Below are 24,512 nucleotides of genomic sequence, written 5' to 3'. Positions count from 1 at the left end.
GCCACAGAAGTTACATAAGCGCTTACGAGAAATTTCTAGATGTTTGTTTTGATATGTGAGTAATATATATCTTGAGTGTTCACATGAATCAAACCAAATAATGCCATTTCAAGATACTACTGATTTTTTAACACAGATGTGATTCAGATCAGTATAAAGGAGAATGAAGGTTTCACAGGTACCTGGTGGTCTCTTAAAATGCAAACACTAATGCAAATGTTGAAACGGATTTACCTTATCATTTCTTTCACATAGAAACTTTAACCTTTGAGCTCGCTTATGCATAAATACTCCATCCAAATGTCCTGTTTCCACTGACCGGATCTCAATAGCTTTCTCGCCCCAGCCCATTATCTGATTGGAATGAATGTAGGCTGTCAAAAGGAATTTCCAAAACTGCATTAAAAACATTAGATGGGCAATAACTCACAGCATCTGTTCACATCTTAACCACAAAAATGACAAATGACTTGAGATAAACAGACAAAGCAAGTCTTACAAGTGTTATTCACAGACTTTTTTTTTTGTGGACTCAAATTGTTGTTTCACATTTCTTGACTTTCGTTTCATTTGGGGGGTGTAACTGCTGAAGGAGATAAGGAATGGTTAACCTACCCACAGATGTGGGCATTTCTCCCCATTGGAGCACCACATCCTTAGTTATGCGGCCATAGGTGTTCACATACACCCCCTCATCCTCATAGCAGACGAGCATTTCCATTCCATCTGTTTTAGGCAAGATGACGATAGCATGAGGAGTGATATTGCCCTGAATCTGGAAGCAAAGAAAAGCCAAGCATTATTCTTTTTGAAAATAAGACATCACCTTGATTTTTATCTCTAAGAACTGCAAAACAAAAACAAAAACAAATTTAAAAAACTTTTATGAAAATTTTCACTCTAGAATTTTCTTTGCTTAATTTAACCACAGATCTGTCAGATGCCCTGATAAATATAAACTTAGTTGGTAGATAACAAATCCAATTTACTTATCCCTAAAAGCAACGACACAGTATTTGTCAGGCACCTAGTATGCATGAGGCGCAAGGCCCTTTACGTATATGATTTCTGGCCCTTAGAACAGATCCCCATGGGAGTTATCTGTTCACAGATAAGGAAACGGTATCTCAGAAGGGTTATGTAACGTGACCAAAGCTTTGCTAGTTATTAGGTGGTAGAACTGGGAATTGAGTGCTTAAGTGGCTGGCATTGAAATTCATGTTTTCTGTTAAAAAAAAAAAAAAAAAAAAACTGTTTCCCAAAAAGATGAGGAGAAAACAAAGCCATCGAATGAGAGGAGGCAGCTGTAACGGGGCCAAGATGGTCCCCACCAGACAGGCTATGAGGACGTGACTCAGATTGTTTATCTGGGTGCTGAAATACCAAAATAATTTAAGTTAATGGTTTGTCTAGAAAAAAAATTATAATTACTACTAATTAAGAAAAAAAAAAAAACAATGAAATAAGTGTCAACTGACTTGTCCCAGGAGATGTGGTACTGCTGTGATCCCGTCCAGCATGTGCTTGATGGATAGGAACCTGGGGGTCGAGAACAAGCACAGCGATGGCTTGCTGCCTCCTGGAGAGCCTGAGTGTGAGCTCCATGTGCGAACGCACGCACATGAATGAAGAGCCACCATGCAGCAGTGCATGACTAGTGTGTGTGTGTGCCTGTGTACAATGCACTGAGACAAACTTCTTTTGTGACTGTGCTTCTTTAGGGTCTCCAAACAACACACCAGTCAGCAGCAGAGGAGGCCTCAGACTCTCCTGACAGCATCTTCTGTGTGTTGCCTCGGGATTACACACAGGATGCACAATCTACGCTGCACTGTTCTAACGAGTGAATCTGCACAGCAGTTCTCTCCGGGAGTCATGTTTTAGGCAGCATATCAGGATAGTAATTTGGGTATTATATTGTTAAGAAGAAGAACTACAAATCTGTATGGATGTTATATCTACTTCCTAATTTAATGCTGGTGATAACCCTAGGGGTAGGTCCTAGCATTTCCATGGACAGATGTGCAAGTTGAGCATTGCAGAGGCTGCCTAACATGTCCATCTGCAAAGCCCATGCACACCTGAGCCAGGGAACGAGCTCCAGGGCGTCTGGCTCCGCTGCTTGAGGCAGTGTGATGTAAAGAGGAACTAAAACTAGCAGAAAAGGGATTTTCTCCAGGGAATTAGTATTTGACCATTATTTTGCTCCCATAAAATATGAGACAATTTCCCTACAAAACTGAAAGTGGAAACTTATCTATGCCCCTGAAGGAAAAGTTAAAATGCATTTTAATCTAAAGTCCAAAGAAATAACACGTAGACTAAATGTCACATCATTTCTTTATATGTTATTGTGTTTTAGGAAGTAATAAAAATTAGCTAAATTTACAAGTTTTACTTATTAACCCATTTTGTTCCATTATCCCAGATGTGGAACACCTATGAAAACTTAAATACAGTATACAATTATATAATATATAGTGTAATAAAATAATAAGAATATAATTATAATAATTATAATTATAATTATAATTGTTACATCATAATACTAATATAATTATACATACAAGCTCTAGATTTTGAATTTCAACCTATTTTAATGCACCTGTGCCAATTTCATTGAAACAGTTACAGAATTGAAAAGTTGGGTTAAAAGCATTGTCTACTCGGTGAAGGCCCGAAGTCCATCTGCTTTACTCATTAGTAAAGGTTAGTGTGACTTCTAAAAATATGCAGAAACAAATCTTTAACATGCAGAAAGTCCTTTACAGTCTGCTTCAGGAAGCTTACATGAGATGGTATGTAGATATCATAAGAGTTTCCTGAATCAACATCAATTACATGGAAACCGGTGTGGGAGCCAAAAATAACCTTTAATCTTTGACCTTCTTCTACAGTGAGATCAACTAGCAGAGGTTTGTGCTGAAGATCTGCAAAAGACTTTAAAAATCATCCTGTTAGTATCCACATCATTAAAAGACATTATCTTAAAAATGTTTAGCCACTGTCTAGAGGAAGTGAATTTCTGCCTTTTTTCAGCTGAAAGGCTGGGACCTTTCTCTTTGGTAGGTCTATTCATGTTCTGGCTCCAGGAGGAAGGTCTGCCAGCCCTTTTTTCCCCCTTTCCCCATCTCTGTTCCTCAGGGCAGTGCGGGGTTTACAGCAGAGAAGGTGGTTTACAGTTATCAGTCTTGACAGTGTCATTCTATCTTTAAAACTTGGTGCCTGGGTGCTGCTGTTCTTCCCTGCTTATTTTTGCTCTCTGGAGAAGGTCCTGCCACCCCTCTGACCCTTCTCTTTGCAATGTGGCAGCGAGGCAGATCAGTGGTTGCTACCTTTCGGACACAGCCTGGAGTGGGCAGCTGAGGCCTGGATAAAGTTTTAGAGACTTTATCCAGAAAGGCTCATGATGATTACAAGATTTGAAGATTCAGTTTGACCTTGAGAGTCAGTGCTGCCATCGGTCTGCCTTTTTCATCCAAAATACCAGATAATACTCTAGACGGTTTTATGACAACCTTTCAGAGACAGCCTGGGAAGGGCGTGCTCCAGTCCCCACGTTCCTAGAGTCATTGAGTGGGAACCAGAGCAGCTCTGTCTAAACTTAGTGTTGGGGTCTGAGAATCAGCTTTGGGAAATATGAGAAGGGGATGGAGGTGAAATATCATAAGACTTCTGACTTGCATTGACAACTAAGGTGTAACTAGAAAGCTCTAGCTAAGCTTATTGAGGTTCTGTGGCCTGGGTCCAGAACCAGAGACCCAACCAGCTGTCAAGTGCTCCTCTTCCTTTGCTATGACTTCTCACTCACTACCTTTACTGCTGCCTAAGAGACCCCTCTCCCCTCACCTTCTGCTAACATTCTCACAGCACAGGAAGCTTTCTTCTCCTGTCTCTGGGGAAGGCCGGACCTCTTACCAGCTCCAGTGCTCCCTATTCAAGTTCTCGTCTTTGCTGTTCCCTCTTCCAGGCTGGAACAGGTCTGCTCAACAGAGCAGTTTGCACTCTTTCATTGCTTTGGCTAGTAACCTGATGGCAGTGACTTCAGAGTCAGAATAGGAATGGGATCTCCACTGAAAAGCTTTTATGGAGAGAATTTGGCAGAACAGCTGCAGCATCACATGAGTTTTTTTGGAGACATCCCTTAAGTGTTTTTATGAACCTAATGCATTCCAAAAATCCTTTCCATAAAATTGGGGTTATGGAGGGGAGCCCATTTCCACTGATCAATCTGTCTTTCTGAGCACAACACAAATGAGCCACTTGCACTAAGGGAACAAGAGAGAAGTGGGGTGATTCAGCCCTGAAGAGGAACAACTTTGGCTCTCACAGGACAGTGTCAAGAAAGAATAAATAAAAAGCCAAAGAGTGGGGCTGGGGTTGTGGTTCAGTGGTAGAGCACTTGCCTAGCATGTGTGAGGCATTGGGTTTGATCCTCAACACTACATAAATAAATAAAGGTCCACTGACAACTAAAAACATATATATAAAAAAAAAGAGCCAAAGAGAGATGGTAGTTATAAAGATGGAGAAAAAGGTAAGGGCCCAAGAGCTACTGAGAAAGACAGACACAGGCCAAGAGAAAACAGAAAAGAAAGTCACACTGGCTATGCAGCTCTGAATACATCAGGGGGCCTGTAAGTACAGGTCCTTCTGGCATTTGGGGGTCAGCTTTCATAATCTGAGGCAGATGGGACTAAACATATTCCCATCCCACTCCCACTGAATCTCATGAATCCAATGGGAAAAATGCGGAGAAACTAAGTGATTTCCAAGAGTTACTACACTCAGTGCTCATTTCAGGGAAGTCTAATAGCAATAGGGATATAGCATCAAATGAGTTTTAGAGACTTTATCCAGAATAGCTCATGATTATAAGACCTGGAGACCCAATTTAACCTTGTGATTCGGTACTGCCTTTTTTCAGCCAAAACACCAGATAATACTCCATATGGTTTTACAACAAATCACTGCACAGCATCATGATCAGTGCTTTGCCTAGTAACCATTCCGTACCAAATGTCTCTTGCAGATGATGATTTGCAGACCTCAAATGAAGGAGGGTAAACATAAAATTTAATTTGACTAATTTTACAGTAGTTTTAAAAATATTTATATCTTCACTTTTGAAATAATAAATCTAAGAGTTCCTACACTTCCCAAATAGGTTTATTATTTATCATGTATAGTAAAATTAGTATTGGTTTATGTGGAGAACAGACCATTGGAGAAAAGTGAAAACCAAGCAAACACATGCCCACTTACCTTGAACGCCATGAACTTGTGATATGGTTTAGGAGCCCAGGCATATATCTCCACAGCATTCTTTAAGGCAATCACCAAGAATTTGATCCTTTCATATTTAACTGTAATAGAATAGTTGTGAATTAAAAAGTACATCAATTTACTCAATATTTTTGTATTAATGAATGTATAAGTCACAAGACGTACATATATACATACACACTGCTGGTATGGGAGTTTTTTTTCATAGAACAGATTTCACTTTACCTGATCAGCAGAATGCTTGGGGTCTTTAGCTTTATATTCTAATTTTTTTCTTCATCTAAAGATGTAACTGTATATGACCTTCTGCAACCACCAAGTTTATATATGAATAGTCACTGTAATAAGAATCTGTATAATTTCTTTTATGTTACTCTGCCTGACTTTTAGGTTAACCCAAATGTAAGTAGCTGAACGATGGTATGATAAGGTGGCAGAAAAATCAGCAAATGGGTAGGAGACATAAAGGGTGCCATTTTCTTATTATTTAGGTCAGAATTCTAATTATTAAGTGAAATAATTGCTTGTTGATATTTCTCTTGAATGATGGAATATTAGGAGACCTGGACTCTGATAATGGCCCATTTTTAAGGGCTCCCCATACATTGCCAATTCCTTTTTACTCTCTAGGAAAGTGCAATATTAAACACCTTAAATTCCATGGATAGACTCTTGGTAAAATAATTTAATTTTTGCCTTATACAAAGTAATAATAACTGCTTATTGAATAAATGAATGGAAGAACAGGTTTTGTTGGCTGATCTTCTCTTGATTACTATGGTCTGTGTGTCTTTGATACCAATAGTGATCAATATTTACAGTGATGACCTTGAGAGGTTACAGAATCCTTTAAATGCCTCAGGATCTTTAAATATAAAATGTAGATTTTAATTTTTAGAACGTCTGTAATCCACAAATGATGCACATGCCAGTCATTTTCTTCATAAAATATCTGCTCAAAAAGAATATTCTCTATCCTAAAGAAAGTGGGTAGGAAAATTTTAATGCACTTATTAGATGACATGTTAAATTTCCAATTGTCTCCACAATTTTTCACTACATGAATTGTTTATGAACTGTTCTCTAATCTTCTCACCTGAAACTTATGCAGATTCAAGATTAAAGCTCAAAATAGCCTAGAAAGTAAAAGCTTATCAAAACATTTATAGGCTAAGAACAATAGATAAATATTTTAAATGATTCTTGGACATACAATTTGTTTTTCTGTTTTTTGAAATTTCATGGGAATTTGAGTATACTGAAGTAATCAGGTGCTACAAAAAGATCTCAGTGTTTTGGCTAAAATCCCTCAAAGAAAGCAAAATAGAGGCTAGAAGTGGTTCTCTGGATAACTGAGGCAAAAATGTTCTGAAAATTAAGCTGGTCTTAATATTCTGGTAGATAATTATCAGTTATTGCTCTCTGGTTACATTTCATTTTGTATCCCTATAGGTCAGTCTTCTAATGTTAGGGCAATTAAAAGAGATAGCAATGATTCAGGAGGAAGAGATCAGAAATGTTAGAAGAGCCAGAAGAGGATTTGCATTGGTCCTTCTAACATTTAGGGTCCTAGGATTTCTTCAGCTTCAGATTTCTGAAAGAACACTTGCCAGGTATATGCAAGATATAACACACTGAAATTGTTATTTCCTGTAATGAATTTTATTGCTCTGTAGTCATATAATATTAATTTTTGTACATAACATTTAATACTAGGAATATCACAAATGCCAAGTAATAAAGGTAAAATAGTTAAAGGAAATCCTAAAAATTTTATGAGAGAAATATCTAGGAGCAGCTTTCAGTTTCCATAGTAGTTCTTAAACTACGTTGCTTTCCTATGAATGCAGGGCCTATTCCCAAATAAAGAAACCCACAATCTCTAAAAGAAGACCAAATGTGCATATGGATCTGCATTCTACCTGGTGAGAATAATGAAATGCGTGTTTGATATTTTGCCAAATAATCAGATTACAAACAAGAAAAAATTAGAATTCTAGGTATCTTACTAGCAAGCACTGAATAATTCTGAATTCCACACAAATGCACACAGTGGAGCAGAGAAGAGCTTGTTCCTCACCAGCTTGCTATGGAAAAACGCTCCCCCATGTGGTCTAGTTTGTGAATAATACTGTGGCTTTTGAGCATTCCATTTCCTGTCTTTAGTAACACTGCTGATCTGGTTTCTCTGAATGCAGCTGTGGTCACATATGTTTACAGGCATTTAATGTTTATTTTCTCCAACAGAAACTGCTTTAAATACATACCAATAATCCCATTGTGTTATAAGGATAGTTCTTTTTTTTAAAAAATGAAACCCAAGTGATGTTGATAAACAGTGGGGGCTTATCCCTTCAGGCACTGGAACCTTCAAGTTCACTGTATTGCATCAATGCTTCCTACTGTTGAGGTATCTGGGAAGGTCACTTGGGATGCAATTAGAGGAAAGGTACATGAATACTTTGCTTCAGAACAGTACCCTGTTTAGTTGGCAGAAGACAACATACTAGGGTTCTTGCCAGGACGGGCCAGGATTCTTGCTTTCTGAGCTCTTCTATAGCATGCCCCTGTTCCACACTGTCATTAACACACAGGTGTTAGACCTCTGTCACATGACACACATGATGGGACTGACTCTCCAGGTAACAATTTCAACTGTGCACCATGCTTTTCTGACACCACATCATGGATACCTTTGAAGTGAAAGTGTGGAAAGCTACTCTTCTGCCCCTTTATTGACACTCCTTACATTAAATATTCCATCTTATCCAGGTCACATTTGAATGAATGAACACACATTCTCTTATTTTTAATCAGTTTTTGAACACGTTTTACAGAAACATATTTTTAAAAGTCAAATCGTGGTATAAAACTTATGAAAAACAAGTCCCTGCCTCAGTCGTGAGTCCCGTTTCCCACCAACAACCACTTACAACTCTTAACTCCTTCTTTGATAATTTCTTTCCAGATTTCCAAGTAATGTGCTTATTTGGTTATTTTAAGCACATGCCTTTCATCCTTGTCAAACACAGCAGGTAATCCATTGGTACCATTTTATTTTTCTTGGAGTCACCTCTTCTGGAATCCTGTATCGTCCTACTGAGTTAGAACTGATTTCTTTCTAGGTCTGAGGCAGAGATGTCATTTCGGGTTCCTTTCACCATTCTTCTGGGTATTTTCTTCATCTTTTTCCTGCATCACCACATTTAGTTCTTCGTTTTGGTGTAACACATCTTCTAGCAGCTACCTGAGCATGGCGTGTGAGATTTTTGTTTATGGAGACCCTGCATGCCTGAAAATGTCTTCATTCTGTACCAAAATTGATCAATGGTTTGATGAATATGATGATTAATTTTATGTGTCAGCTTGACTAGCTAAAGGGTACCTTAAATATTTGGTCAGTCATTATTCTGGGTGTGTCTATGAGGGTGTTCCTGAATGGGAGCAGATTGCCCTCCCCAATGTGGGTGCGTATCCTTTGATCAACTGAACACCTGAATAGAACTGAAAGTCTGAGTCCTCCTGCCTGACTGAGCTGGGAAATTAGTCTTTTCTGGCCTTTGGACTTAGGCTGAATCTCCAGCTTTTCGTGGATCTTGAGTTCGCTGGTTTTGGGGCTGGAACTACAACATTGGCTCCCCTGGGTCTCCAGCTTGCTGACTGCAGAGACTTCATGGTCTCATGATCACGTGAGTCAATTCCTTATAATAAATCTCTACGCGCGCACACACACACACACACACACCCTTTTGGTTCTATTTCTTCAGAGACCTTAACACTGACAGTTATAAAATACAAGTTGTAAATAATTTTGCCTTCAGAATTTTGAAGGCAAAAGTTTTAAACTTCCAGGATTGATGTTGAGAAGTACCAAGCCACTGTTTCTGGATCCATTTTATATATGTGTTTATCAATTTACTTAGACTCCAAAAGCTTCAAGGACTTCTGCCTTCCTAGTACTGAAATATCCAGTTGGTAGGCCTTCTTTTAAGGCTCTCTCTCTTTTTTTTAAGTCACTATACTGGGTACTCAGAATCCTTTAAATCTGGAATTTCAAGGCCTTTGGTTCTGGAAAAGTTTCTTCCATTCTTCTTTGATACTTTCTTTTGCTTTCTCTTTTTTTCTGAGACTCAGAGTTTGAAGATCTGGACTGATCCTTTCTTCTCTTTTTGTTTCCCTGCATATTCCACGTCTCCACTCTGGTACAGGGCGCGTGTCAGCTGCTGGGCTTCACTGTAGAGCAGTTAGCTAGCAGGCTTTTCTGCCATGACTTCGAATGTTAGTACCTCTACATCTTTTCTTTCTGGCCATTTAGTTTCTCCAAAGACAAATCTTTCAAACTCTTCCTTAGGAGAATAATCATCATCATGGCTGCCAACATTGTGGAAGCTAAAGAGGCAAAGGAGGGTCATGCCTGTGTGTGTCCTCACGAGAATGCCTGCCCTCAGACTGGCTGTGTGAACCTTTCCTCCTCTGCTGTGGTGGGGGAGGGAGCAGCCTATCTGCGGGAGCAGGGTCCTGGGTCCTGGAGGCCTAGCTCTTCATCTGCTTTCCAACAATCCTGCCATTTTCAGTCCCACTTTATAGCTCTGCCTCAGATGCTCCTGGTCCTCAGTCCCTGGGCCTTTCCGTGTGCTATAGAGTGACTGGATTACCTGGATAATTTTCTTTGCTATACATTTAACGTTTTCTGGTCTGCTAGGTCTGTTCCTCTTGTTCACTTTTATTGACATCTTTTGTTTGCTGGCTTCTCTCCTCTTGGTCCCTTTGATCTTATAGGCTTAGGGCATTTTTATTCTTTTATTGTCATAATTTTAATATGTCCTTGGAAGAAAATACATATAAAAGTTCAAACTGGAGCCTAGGACTTAATTCTGAATGCTTTCTTTGAACTTCATCAATCTGACTTTTGGGGGGAATAATTGAAATATACTTCGGGTTCCAGCAACATCTTAAGCTGGTCACACAGGCCTCATATTGATGAGAAAACTGAATGAAACTTAACTGAATAACTCTGATTACGTAAACACACCAAATTTGCAATCCCATGTCTTGAGACTTACCGACTTTGTAATGTATACAGCCTTCCAGGTCCCCGACGGTGATCCACCCTTGCTTCTTTTCCACTTCCGGATCATTGTGTAATATTCTGTTTCTTAACCATGAAAGATAGTAAACTCGCAGCTTATTCTTCTTTCCTGTTGAAATAGCAGAGCTTTAATTCCAAGTCCCTGTGATAGCTTTTTCTTCCTTCTCTCTTCCCCCCACTTTATTTCATATTTTTGTTTACAGCTTGGGTAAGTGAGAGTGTAATAACCAGCGTCCCCAGCACTTCACAATTAAAATGTTTTCTCTACCAGGACTTATGGTTAAAACAAATTACAAAATTACAATCTGTCTTTACCTTCAGGTGGTTTCTTACTCGAGCAAGCTGTTCTTATTCTCTCTTGCCAGCATCTGCTAAACTCACTAACATCTAAATCTGCAATAAAGTGGTTGATCAGAGTTTCTAGATCTGAGCCCAGGAAGGCATTTTGGCCCCTCAGGAGCGCCTGTCTTTCCCTCACACTCTGACCTGGCAGTGGATGGCAATGGAAAGCCTCTTCTCTATCCCTTTACCTACTTTGTGCCATCATCCCAGATGTGGAATACCTACAAAAACTTAAACAGAGTAGATAATATAATCATATAGATAAAAATATAATTATCTTGTAATAATTATATTAATATTATCAATGAACACAATAATATATAAGCTCCAGATTATGATTTCCAACCTACTTTAATGCATCTTTGTCAATTTCATTGAAATATTTGCAGAATTAAAAACTTGGGACTTAATGATTAGAGAAAACAATTATTAGTGGCTTTATTCAACTAACAGAGGATTTTAGAAGGAGGAGACAGGGAAACAAGTTCAACAATGGCAGTTTGGGTTCAGAAATTGATGCTGGACAGGTTCACGGGACTGCAGTCACTGAAAGTTAACACTGAACGAAAAATGGGAAAGAAGAAAAGATGTGGATCTGGAAACAATTTAGAAGTTCCTTTTGCTAAAGTGATCTGGAGTGGAGTAAAGAATTCATGGGATGATAAAAAAACATCTAGATTGCAGGAAGAGTGTGCAAAGAGGAAAATGCAGATGATCTCTGTTAGATTATCTGAGGAGCACTGGAGTGGCTCTTCCTAATTAATGAGAAATTTGGGCTTGTAGGTTTACTTCTTGGAAACTTATTTTCCCTTAATTTCTATTTGTCTTTAAAGATGTTTTATATTTCACAGGTGTGATATGTATCAGAAGAAGAGAATCCATATGCTGGATTTGACACAAGAGTTGGTGCATTCAGACCTGAGTCATGGTGCAGTGGCTATTCACTCTTGTAACCTGAAGGTAGAACATGCATTGCTCATGACAGCCAGAAGGGGCAGGGGCGAGAGTGTTTCCTCCCTTCAATGACACTATGGATTCAAGGGCAACTCAAGAACCTTGGCTCCTAGTTTAATTTTCTCTTTTCCCATCTGTGCCTCATGATAAGAGGAAATAGTTACGCTCTTAAGAATGAGGATGTGTCACTAACAACATAATAAGGCCTCAACATGAATTTTCTGGTAGCATTTCCACTTTTTTTTTTAGGTGACTGACAGACATGTGCTTCTAATTTTGATTTAGCAATGTAGCAATCAAAAAAGCAATTAGTCAGAACAAAGGACTACACAGAATTAAACTCAAATCACAATATAAGAAGAATTTACTTGGTTAACCCTGTCTGGGGAGGATAAAACTCTAAGCACTTGGCCAGGCACAGCAGTGCACAACTGTGATCCCAGTGACTCAGAAGGCCAAGGCAGGAGGATTGCAAGTTCGAGGCCAGCCTCAGCAACTTAGCAAGGCCCTTGTAACTAAGTGAGACCTTGTCTCAAAATAAATAAAAACTAGGGTTGGGGATATAACTCAGTGGTAGAGCACCCCTGGATTCAATCCCTGGTACCAAAAACAAACAACAAAACAAAACAAAACTCTAAACATTCAGTGGAAAGGTAAAATAAACATGGGACTGGAGAGCCAAGTGAAGGCATTTTCTCCAAATAAAAAGTACGGTTGAAGAGTAAAACTTTCTTCAAGGTTCAGTGTAAGGTTGTGGTTGTCTCCGAGTGCAGGACCCTGTTCCCAAACTTGATTGCATAATGGAGACACCTCGGGAGCTCTGAATGCTGTGTACGCCTGGGCCCCCTCCCAGAGGTCCTGACCCTGGCCTGCCATGCAGCCTGGATTTTCCCTTCTCCTCAGGCAGCTCAAGGGTTCGCTTCACAGTGGATGGAACAGGAGGGAAAGGGGCATTTGCTAAACTCCCTCAAGCATTATGAGAAAGGAAAAAAGTCCTTCCCTTCAACGAAGATAGACTCTTTCTGGATGTGTTTTTAACTTATCAGTAATAAGGCTTTCACTTTTGTCTCCAACCTTTTTTTAAAAAAAAATCTTTTGGAAATACAGACAGAGCTGCAGAGTGTGGCAGTCACAGCTGGCCTGATCCACTCTCTGCAGACTTGGTCACTAAATTTCCCTCCTTAGAAGCCTACATTTTGATATTCTCCATCGCAGAGTTATACAGTCATAAGCGGAGTGCAGGCATCTTAAAAAATAATCCGGATAGAGGTAAAAAGAGTCCAGACTGAGGTAAAAGCCCATGAATACATAGCTTTTGTGGAACAATTTGTGTCACTCGGATCTAGTGCAGAGGTGAGAGGCTTCTCAATGGGTGATCTCATGCTGGTGACCCAGCTATAACTTCCTGTGTTGCTTGTTGGCTGGGAAGGTTGAGCTTCCTGTTTCTTCAGAAAACTTCACAGACCTGGGGAACCAGCTGGACCTGGTAACATACCTGATATTGTCACAAGAACATTTAATCCCTCCAGCACATCCATCTGCTGAAACCGCCTCCGGTTGATCAGATTATATACTTTGCCTTGCCCACTTCGGTCCAAAAGCATCAGGCCATTTTCGGTTCCCACCAGAAGGTTTACACCTGCAAATTTAAGAAGCACCCTAAGACTGACTTTCTATGGGCTTTGACCTTCTGCATCGGAGGTTGCAGAAGGCAACCTAAGGCATTGCTTTGTAAATACAAATAATGGGCAAGTAGACACTACAGTAGGGAGTATACAAGTAGAAGCTCCGGCACAGTAATTAAATCACTCTCCCTCTCATAATGGAATTACGGTTTTCTTTTATAAAGTGGTAGCTGCATTCACTACATCCAGCCATTTACTACCTAACGGCAGAGAAACCTTGTCAAGAGCAGCCTTAGGCACAGCTGAGAAGGTGGCATGCTTTGCTTTTATTCCCTTCCTGTGACAACCTCCTCTTCTTTGGCTCTCTTTAAATATTCCACTTCTCTCTTTCCCAATGTTCACCCCACATTTATTCATGTAGTGATTTCTCAGGAACTTAACCTATCCACCTTGGGTATACAAGAGTTTCCATTTCCATACTCCATGGGAAGAAAAGCCCTTCCTGCTTCTCAAATCAAAATTTAACTCTTGTTATGGTTCAGATGTGAGGTGTCCCCCAAAAGCTCACATGTGAGACGATGCAAGAAGGTCTGGAGGAGACATGATTGGGTTATAGTCTTAAACTAATCAGTGAGTTAATCCCTATTGGGATTAACTGGTAACAGGAGACAGGTGGGTGTGGCTGGAGGAAGTGGTTCACTAGGGGTGTGGCTTTGGGGTATATAATTGTATATGGCAAGTGGAGACCTCTCTCTCTGCTTCCTCATCATCATGTGAGCCACTTCCCTCTACCACACTCTTCCACCATGATGTCCCACCTCACCTTGAACACTGAAGAATGGACCCTCTGTCTCTGGACTGAGACCTCTGAAACTGTGAGGCGTCAAACTTCTCCTTCCCTAAAATTGTTCTAGTCAGATCTTTTAGTCGCAGCAGCAAAAGAGCTGACTAAAACAACTCTTTTATGTCCTCTACACTCAAGGCTCAGCTCCCTGTTGGGGAAACAGGACATCCAGAGAGGGTGGAAACGGACTGAGAGTCACATGAACACTGGCTTTCAGAGAGTTCTCAGGGATCTAACGCTAGTCCATCCACCCGCTGTGCAGTCATCCTGATTGCAAAAGCTCTAGCAGGTAAGTGGTCTCATCTGGACAGTTTCTCATCCTAAATATTCATACTGAAGGTCATCCATCATCCACCCGCCAAATCATACCTAAGTCGAGAGATTCACTGCACGTGGACTATAGTCATGAATATGTCCCTCTGAACCTCTCTTATTGGTACTTCTGTCTTCTGAGAACATGAATATGTACTCTTTCCTACACCTGTCAAGTCTTGCAATACTGACCGGAGCTATCTTGCTCTCCTGTGTCATCCCCAGAGGATTGAGCTGTCATACCTCTTAGGAAATGATCTCTAGACTGCACACTTTTCCTTGCTAACATCCCAAATGCTTTTAGCTTCAGCTATGGTGCCCTATTCAGGCCTAGATGGATACACGTGGCCATGTCCTGATCTGCCCATGATGTTCAAAGTAACCCAGACCAGGACTTTGATGGAAACTCATCATGCCTATACCTGAGTATGAAGTCAGCTAAAACCTGCAGATCTTTTCCACAAGAATTGCAGGTGGATGTTTTGAACTAAAAGGGAAGGCTCATGATTTGTTGTTATTTTCAAACTCTATTACTGCCGATGGTATGGCCTTGGGGCATTCATTAAGTTATCCTGGACTGGTTTTTCAGCTGTGAAGTGAAGGAAAAGCCATTTCCCCCGCTGCAAGATGCTGCATGGATCACAGAGACAGAAAGCGGGGCACATTGCCCAGTGATGGACACACAGTGGGTGTGTATGAAGTGGTGGCTAGTTCTGTTGTTGACTTTAGTCCATTGCTGTGGAAGTCATCCCTGGTATTAGGGTATAGAGTCTCTCTACATATAACACTGCTTTTGGTTTCTCTGGAAGTCAAGATAGTCCCAGGTCAGGTTACTAACACCTCACATTCAATTAGTGTTTTCTCATGGTAAGATCCATGGGCATTTAACATTTTGGCATCAATTCATTAATGAACAAGGAAAAAAGTACCAACGTACCCCACAGAGCCGCACAAAGTATTTCTGAATTGAATCGTTTCTTGTATTTTCTGATTTCTGGTGTGTCACTATGAGGCCGAATGTTGGTTGGGTTTACATTTACCACAGAAATCTTTCTTGCTTCATTCAGCTTGGCCTGTTCTTGCCTAAGAAGTTCGCTAGTAAACAGAGCTTTGAGAAAAAGAATCAGAGAAATCAATGGCATCTTAAAAGACAACAAGTAGAGATTTGGAGAAGGGACTTCAAAATACTGATTTCTCCTTGTTTAGTATGTATTATAGTAAAGGCACAGAAACTCTGAAATTATATGTATTTTACCCTTTTTTTAGTAGAATAAAGTGTAAGTCATAGAAGCAGTATTTTATTCACTAGCCAAACAGCCTTACAGATACTACTTGGATAGTTTAGAAAATTAATATTAATCTCATAAAATTAAATATATCATCCCCACCTCCTGTAAATATAAGCATGTAAGATAGATTTTGGAAATTTCACACTCTCAATGGGAAAGTTGGCCTAAGTTAACTTTAATGATTAGTGAGTTACAGTAGTCCAGAAAGCAAGCCCAGCCTTGAGTCAGCCGGGCCTCCATGGTGGGAAGCGCACACCTAGAACTCAACACAATCCAACACACACTTATTAAGTGTCTACTGCGTGCATAGCATTGTACCCAGAAATTGTTTTTGGGAAATATGTGGTAAGTTCAGAGATCGCTGGGGAACAGCTTTTCCTAGGGCTCCTGGATACCTCTGGATTCCTACCAGAAGCAAAATAGAAAAGATGGGGTGGGAGGAAGGAAAGAGATTTGTTTTAGGAATCCTACAAAAATAATAATTAACAAGAGCTTCCTTTTAAGGCATGGCCCAAGCATTATATGGTTTAACTAATGAAATAATGATCAATTTGCTCATTGGGGCACACCAGAAAGGAAAAGGAGCGGTTGCAAAAACACGGGGGCCTTCTCGCTTACCTGCAGCGGATGATTCTTCATCCTCTTCGTCTTCATCAGTGGGAGATGTCTGGTATACTCTGGGGTCCACAAAGGGGGTGAAGGAGGCTTTGGTGCTGCTTCCCATACCATACTGATCAATAAGCAAGGAGATTAGGAAAAATGGATAAGTAAATATTGCAGGAACAAACAATGCTAACAATACTTTGCATGGGCTTTACAACGACTGCAGACTCCTCAATCTGTTCAGCTGCACACACCCCAAGACCCTGCGCCAAAGTGTATGCTTCTCTTCAATTTCTCCTGGTACTGGCTGCCGACAAGTCAGTGTACATCAGTGGGACTTCATCAATTATCAAACAAGAATTGCAGCAAGAAAATTAGATTTCAGATGGCATACAGCACCTTAATATCTTACCTTTAATACTGTGCCTTTAAGTAAAAGCAGTCTCCTATGGGTCATATGGTCTGACTGACACAACTGACAGTAAACTAGTAGAAGCACGTTACACAGCATGTCACCCTGAGCATGCAGTCAACCTGAGAAGTTCCCTGTTGGAGGGGTGGCCTTTGGGTCCCTCCACTCTGGCCTGGGATGCATGTGGGCTGGCATTGGCTCTAAGAGCTTTAAAATTTTTAACTCAGGGACAAGTTTATCCAGGAATTGATTTTTTCTTTCTCATGATGGTTCCCCCCAAAGGAGGCTGACACCTGCAAGGTTTATTTGGGGAGGGCATGGAGGTGCCAGGTGGGAGGGCAAGGCCTCTTCAGGGCTTACTTAAAACCTGAATCTCAAGGGCTTGGACAGCACCTCGAGGACAGGAAGTCAGAACGAGAACAGGGAAGAGTGAGCCCATGTCAGAGCTTCTTGTCACATTATTCCATGTTTGCATTTTGCCAAAGGAGCTGTAAGAGCTGTCTCCCACTTTGTCTGTCTTCCCCGTTCCTTCTGCTGCAGTCCTCCTTTTTATGTCACAGACATACATGTATTCCACATAATAACTACTTTTTCTTGGGGATAAGTCTTTAACTAAAGACTTTTAGTTTTATTTTTCGATTTTTAATAAAAAAAAAAACAAAAAACCAACATCCCAAGACCCCTTAGGCCTGTAAGGAGAAAAATCACAAAGATGCAATCTGGTTTAATTCAAGATTTTCCCTCTACCCTTTGAAACCAGAAAGATCAAAGTATCCAATCATCCTCCTCAAGGTAGGATCCCCGAACCCTCTAACAGAACTCTCCCACACATCCTCTCCTTTGGTCTTTTTTTTTTTTTTTTTTGGTTGTTGATGACCTTTATTTTATCCATTTATTTATATGTGGAGCTGAGGATGGAACCCAGTGCCTCACACCTGCCAGGCAAGCGCTCCACCACTGAGCCACAGCCCCAGCCTGTCTCTCCTTTGATCTTTAGGAGGCTCTGAAGGAGATGGAATGGCTAACCTTCTCACTCAGAGCTGGGCAGCAGCAGAATTGGAGCTGGGGTGGGGTTCAGTCTTCTGGGTCCTCGTGGGCACTGACAGGTGTTTAGGCAGAACACATCTGCCACACTGCATGAGGCCACAATAGGATGCTGTACTTTCCAATGTGCCTCTGTGTTTTTTTCCTTGGGCTACCTAAAGCTCATCTGCTTATAACTTTAGAATCCAAAACAGACATCATAAAAATCCAGTGCATAGACAATGTCAGAAGCAACAGCACCTAGGCTTTATAAGCACACTTAGGGCTTTTTCTGTGATTTACAGGGTTATTTATGAAATATGACCATGCCCCATGAACTCACCCAGTTGGTCAATGACACCTATAAGCACTGTCTAACAGATTTTTCTACCACTGACTTATGACACAGGAGGCTCTGGGTCCACTCCCAGCTCCATCATAAACCTCTCTGAGTCTCAGCACTGTCATATGTAAAAATAGCTATTGGTCCAGATCACATCTGAAAACTTTCCCTACTCTGCATCTATGATTTCTCTACTTGAATATCTGTATCAACAGCTGCATAGTAGAAAGCAGCCAACACACTGCAGGGAGTTTGGCAAGACCTTATACTTGAAAAGAATCCATCACCTACTTCGGTCCCGGTGTCCATCTCCTGGGAATGGGTGGAGACACGTCCCAGGCCCTCGGTGGGGGTCCCAGCTGGGGAATGGCTCTGCTGCACCAGGTCAGGGAGATTGATGTGGCCAGCAAAGCCATTGCTGTCACTATGGCCTGATCGCTTCTTCTCTCCAGCCGTCTGAGGAGCACAACACGGGGCGGCCATTAGAGAAGGAAGAAAAATGCCCTGGAGCAATGTCACCCCATACACAGCACAGGGACAGAGACTCCAAGCTGACTGACTGGGATGTGGGAAGGTAACACTTGAGAAAATTTTTTAACAAATTAAGCTTTGCTAATATTTACTAAATGGATTGACCCTGAGCCTGATGCTCCTGCATGATTTTGATTTTGATTTGCATTTCCCTGATGATTAGTGACAATGAAGAATTTTTCATATGCCTATTGGCCATTTGTGTGTCTTCTTTTGAGACATGTATCTTAGAGCTTTTGCCCATTTTTTAATTGAGTATTTGCCATGGAAACTCTTAGGTTTCCTTATATATTCTGGATGTCGAGGCCTTGTCGGAGGTATAGTTTGCAGTGTTTTCTGCCATTCCACAGGCTCTCTCCTCCGACGGCTCCCTTTGTGGGCATCGTCTTGTGTGTTTTGATTTCGTATGTGACTACCTCACTGAGGATTCTTAGAGCAGACCAAAGGGATGGCTTTCTTCTCAGCCTCTTCTTTCTTTCATTCATCAGATCTGCACCTTCAAGTGCCTACTAAGTGTGAACAAGTGTGTCCTTGGGACAGCTGGAGCAAGGCAGGCACCCCCTCACCCTCTTCAGGGATAGTGAAGGAAGAGTTCGTGTTCGAACCATCTCGTTTGCCTGGCTCCTTCCTTCGAGACCTGTCTTGGTCTACAGCTACAGCTCTTCACCTGCCTGTCTGCGAGTAAAACTAGGCCTTTAAACAGACTCCTAAGCTTCTGAAAGGGTGCAATTAATTGATGGCCCAGGGAAGCTTGTGGAATAACCATAAGCCCAGTGTCCTCTGTCTCCTGACAACACAATCCTGGACTGCAAACTGCCCCCAATAGGGGCTATTTTGGATTCATGTTGACGCAGTGCTCATTGGGAGCTTGTACTCATGCACATCCCAAGAATTAAACACTTCATCTTCTAGAGGACGTTTAGGGAGTTCAGTCCTAATTTACCTTACCGAGCCAGCTTTTCACGTGCCCTGAGGCAGCTTTCTCTTCCTTCCAACTCTCATTCAAATCCTGAAAAGTCCGGTAACATTTCCACCCCCGTTTTCCAATAGCATAAATTACACCTGGCCCCTTTATAATTTTCAGTCTTTCTTCTACCAGTAGTATTCATCCTTCAGCCAAAATCAATGCAGAAACATCAGTTAACAAAGAAGGAACAGAGGGGGCTAAGCAGGGAAGCAACCCAGAAGGAGAGGGGCTGGAAGCCACGGCCGTGGAACCTGCCCACTTCTGAGTCATGCCCCTGGGTCCATTCAAGCAGGACCTTCTGGTTAAATATCTTTGGTGTGCTGGGCACTCTGTGAACACAAAGGTAAATGAACAGCCCTTCCCTCGAGGACCTCATTGATGGAACCCCAACAGTGTCTGATCTCTATGCCCTGCCCATTTCCACGGGAATGGGAGCTAAGACATTCTGCACAGTAACACGACAGGGACTGCTCTGCATAGTACTCCACTGGGTCCTCACAGTAATACCAAGAGGTAGCTTTAATATCTTCATTTTACAGATGGAAAAAAATCACAGTACAAAAAAGTCAATTAACTTGTCCCAAGTGACAAGAGTTCTCAGTGGTGACATTAGAATTCAAATCTGGGCTATCCAGGGGCAGAACTCAGGAGCTCTGGCATAGACTGCTATACAAGGGGCTGTACTCCTGACCACAGAAGTAGGCCAGTGGTGGACACTTCAGGCTAGTGGGACCAGATTCCCAATAAAATATAATACCCTGCAGGAGAGAGAGTGGTCAATCTCTGCTGGCAGTCGAACTTGGACGTGGTGAATGTCTTCCAAAGGTGGGACGAGGTGACAGCATCAGCAGGCAGAGAGAGAGGGGGTGAGGTGGGAAGCTGGTGTATGGGGAAAAAGAAGACCAGAAAAGAAGTGTGGTAGAAAGCAGAAATGAGGACAGGAGAGACAGGTGGCAACATGCTCATGAAAAGCTGCCTCTGTTCCTGTCACGTCTTGGTTTCTGGTTCCGATCTTACACAGGAGCTCAGTTCATTCCCTGCCTTTGGGCTCTTCCCATGAAATACCTCCAAATCTTTACTCCCCTAATCCTGATATCTACCATTCTTCCATTTATTTTTCTTAAGCAGTGTTAAAGTGGGTTCTTTTCCATATTATTTGTGACTAAGGGGTCTCATGATGACAGTGTTCTACTGATTCCAAGATGATGCCATGGAAAGAAACCTGCTGAGTCCCAGTGGGGACTTCCAGGAGAAAGGGAACACTGAGCTAGACGAGGGGTCTGCTGGGAGAAGTGTGGGCAGCAGTGGGGAAGGGAAAAATAGCACGTCCAGCAGATGGGCTCTTGTAGACAAAATGGCAGATCATAGTTGGTGTGGCATGTTCTAGAACTAGACTAAATATGGTCCTATGGAGCTGTAGGAGGGGAAAATTAGAACCACAGTGGCAGGGGTGTGTGCTGCATGGGAAATCTGTGCATCTGACAAGATCAGGGGTAGCAGAGTCAGTATGGAATTACAGGACCCTCCAGTAACTCACATGCAGAGAATGAGTTGTGGATGTCTTCTTGGAGGAACTAAACTAGAAGTTCAGTTTAGATTTAGAAGCTAAATCTTATTTCAATAAGATTTTATTTTCCTATTTGTTAGAGATATACTTTAGCTTGCATTTATCATTTTAATACTCGTCCTTCTAACTGATTGTAACATAAGATCTATGTGATACTTAATTCCATGTGTCAGAATGACTGAGCCACAATGTGCCCAGGTTGAACACTATTTCTGGATGTGTCTCTAGGAGTATTTCTGGAGATGAGATTAGCATTTGAACTGGTATACTTAGTAGAGTAGATTATCATTCCCAAATTGGGTGATATCAATCTATCTGCTGAGGACATGAATAGAAAAAATGGCAGAGGAAGAAAGAATTTGTCTTTTTTATTTTCTGGCCTCACACTTGAGTAGGGGCATCGTATCTCATTTTCACCTACCCTACCAGCTTCCATGGGTTTCTAGCTTCCAGATGGCAGATCATTGGACTTTCTCAGCCTTGATAATTATGATTCACTTTCTCACAATCAATCTATTATCTATATCTATATTTCTATCTACAAATATTGTTTCTCTGGAGAAACCTAATTAAGATTTTTATTTTATAAGTCTACTGGGAAAAGCAGAATATAGACTTGGAGGGAACAGAAAGATTTGAGGGTCCCTCTCTATAGATCAAATTCATAGAAGACACTGGTGAATTTTATTTGCAAGGTGATTATTTGTGGTGATAGAATACTGGAGTGCTTTAAATAATATGGAGCCAACTGGATATGGCCCACACAACAACTGAAAATGTGGCTCCAAATGTTTACTTGGAGGTGCTGACCATCATAAAGATGCAAGTAAATTTTAGGTTACATTAGAAACTGGAGTCCTTTTATTTGGAGTTAAAGAGAAACCCAGCCCAGAACATTCTCCTTCATGTTTTCTCAAGTGGCAAGCTATAGTGATAGAAGCCCTCTAAGCTTCCATTGAAATTATCCATTTACCACGTTGGGAGATTTATCTACCAGCCCTGCACAATGTCAACCTCAGCAGCCAAGTCCATTTTTCACTCTAAGCATACGTGAAAGGATTCTTTAAAGCCTACTTGAAAGATTCGACAAGGCCATAAAATGAAATTCTAGCAAGTTGCTTTGTGAACTAGTCTTCTAGTTATAGCCCCACTGCCAATTATGACTTCAAAGGCCTTATTCATCTCAAAACCCCAGTTCCTTTCTTTCTTACAAAAGTGAGATGCCCTCTGCCTGTTTAGAGTCAAGTCTGCTATTAGGTTTTCCCAACTCTATCCCAGCTAAAGAGGGAGAATGACAGATGATAAATGTTTATATTTCACATACATAGAAAAGTAAGTTATGAAAAGAAGTAAAAGGAGAATTCAATATATGGAGAGAAAGAGAAATAAAACAATAGCTACACCTCACTGAACACTTACCTTTATTAACTAACCCATGTAATATTCTCAACGATCTCGTAAGTGCTATGCTACTATTGATGAAATTTTATAGATGATAAAAATTGATAAAAGGATAGGTCTGGTAATATTTGCCCACTGTTACTAGTCGTTATTATTATTTTTCTTCTAGGTAAAGACCTGTTCTCAAACTTGCAATGGTGAATGATGAAATAAAAAAGAAGAGAAGCTGACTCTAATTTGTTAAGGCCTTTCTGGTTAGTACAGATGCAGTGGGGAGCCACTGCATGTTTGAAGGACCATGAAAGGACACATGGCCTCCCAACAAATGAAATCATGTTCCAAGAGTTAAAAAAAAAAAAAAAAAAAAGCATTACCCAAAATGCTAAAGCTCATTTTAAAGCAGATCTGCACGTTTCTTTGTTCTTTCACCAAAATAGTATACTGGCTTTTTAAATGTTAATTTAAGAAGATAAGATGGTATCACTACTTCTTGGAACTACTGAGAATTTTCTACATGAAATTCACAAGGAAAAAAACAAAACTACTGATGCTACAGAGAGACCATTCATTTCTGCTTTCCTGTTGTAGGGAACATCTGGATTTGCCAGTTTTATATCCTCAGGCTCAAATTTTATATTCTGATTTGCATAGCTCCTACCAAAGAATTTTGACTAATGTAATTAAATCACACTGCAAAAGCTTAGGAGAATACAGGAATGAAGGCAGCAGACAATTAAAATTACTCAACCGTTAAGAGGCTCAGGTTTACCCCCCCTACCCCTCATGCTTAAAATACATGCTGGAAGCATTCTCTGTAAATGGTCTCATATAAAAACCACTTAAGAAATGCACTTCCTTGCACAGTTGTTATACCAACCTACCTCTCTAATCATCAGGGTGCCTTCTCTTGAAATACTGCTGCTAAAGGTGTCTGCATGAGAGGGCTCCAGCCCATGGGTCCCGACCATTCCCACGTTGTACTGCTCATTGCTTCCTGGAGCCCCGGTTGGTCTGAAATGGGAAGGAATGATATTGATGGTTAGGTGTATTTAGGGAATACCATTTCCTGTGTATATAATTTTTATTGTGGTTTTATATATATATAACAAAATTTACCATTTTGACTATTTTTAAGGGTACATTTCAATGGTCTCAAGGACGCTGCTTATTAACATCACTGTGCACTGATGCCTGGACTGGGGTCCCTGGGGTGTCTGAAGCATCTCCTCCTATTCTCTACCCAGTGGCCAGAGTGGGCTTCTGCTATCCATGGAAAAAATGCTGCAGGTGGCTTTGGGGTCTACCAGGCTGTCCATGATCTCTCCCCATTTTACCTCCATCTTTGACCAGCAGACACCCTGCTGCTTTTACATTTGCTGCTTCCACAGCCTGGAAAGCTCTTCCCACCCTGGCACTTGGCTGACTCCCTTCAATCATTTGATTTCTTCTTAAATGATATTTCTTCTGAGATGCTTAAGTCATCTGTCTTATCCCATCGGCCCCTCTGTTTTCTCTGCTTTTAATTGTTTCCATCACAATGTGCAGTTCTTTACCTCATTCTCTGTTCATTTTCTCCTTCTCATTAAAATATACATTTGTGAGGCGGTCCTTATCTCTTTGCTTATCATTGTATACCCAGTATGCAGCCTACAGCACATAGTAGGAGCACATAAAGTTATTATAAGACAAATGGATTGTATGCTATTTATAAAAAAAAAAATCAATTAAGAACACTAGTTCATTGGGGCAGCCAAGAACTAGGATGGCTTAACTCAAACAGTATTTAGCACTTCTTAAAACTTCTGTATTCAACCTATACTGTGATATATTTATTTTATTTTACTTTTTCTTGCTCTTGTGTTTAAGATTCAATGGAAGAAGCTAACAGTATGTGGACACACTAAGTGGGGGTGCAGATTGAGTT

At 40.9% G+C, this 24,512-nt stretch overlaps 1 protein-coding gene across 3 annotated transcripts in view; it reads right to left on the bottom strand.

Moving 5' to 3' along the window:
* The window catches only part of TNIK (TRAF2 and NCK interacting kinase), a 368,490-nt gene that overhangs the window by 3,310 nt on the left and 340,668 nt on the right, over nucleotides 1-24,512 (bottom strand). For 2 of the 3 annotated variants that reach the window (XM_079155119.1, XM_079155118.1), the window contains 10 exons: nucleotides 23,470-23,599; nucleotides 18,414-18,578; nucleotides 16,360-16,471; nucleotides 15,390-15,560; nucleotides 13,167-13,310; nucleotides 10,350-10,484; nucleotides 5,266-5,366; nucleotides 2,791-2,940; nucleotides 616-775; nucleotides 235-374 (listed from right to left, as the gene is read on the bottom strand). In XM_079155119.1, the coding sequence (XP_079011245.1) occupies nucleotides 235-374; nucleotides 616-775; nucleotides 2,791-2,940; nucleotides 5,266-5,366; nucleotides 10,350-10,484; nucleotides 13,167-13,310; nucleotides 15,390-15,560; nucleotides 16,360-16,471; nucleotides 18,414-18,578; nucleotides 23,470-23,599 (1,408 nt within the window). Of the gene's footprint in view, nucleotides 1-234; nucleotides 375-615; nucleotides 776-2,790; nucleotides 2,941-5,265; nucleotides 5,367-10,349; nucleotides 10,485-13,166; nucleotides 13,311-15,389; nucleotides 15,561-16,059; nucleotides 16,147-16,359; nucleotides 16,472-18,413; nucleotides 18,579-23,469; nucleotides 23,600-24,512 lie in introns of all 3 variants that reach the window. The other variant, XM_079155117.1, reaches the window with a different exon arrangement.

This window comes from Sciurus vulgaris (assembly GCF_902686455.1).
Source record: "Sciurus vulgaris genome assembly, chromosome: 10".
Taxonomy (NCBI): Eukaryota; Metazoa; Chordata; class Mammalia; order Rodentia; family Sciuridae; genus Sciurus; species Sciurus vulgaris.
The sequence above is the reverse complement of the archived record's forward strand: the minus strand, read 5'-3'. Positions and strand labels throughout refer to the sequence as shown.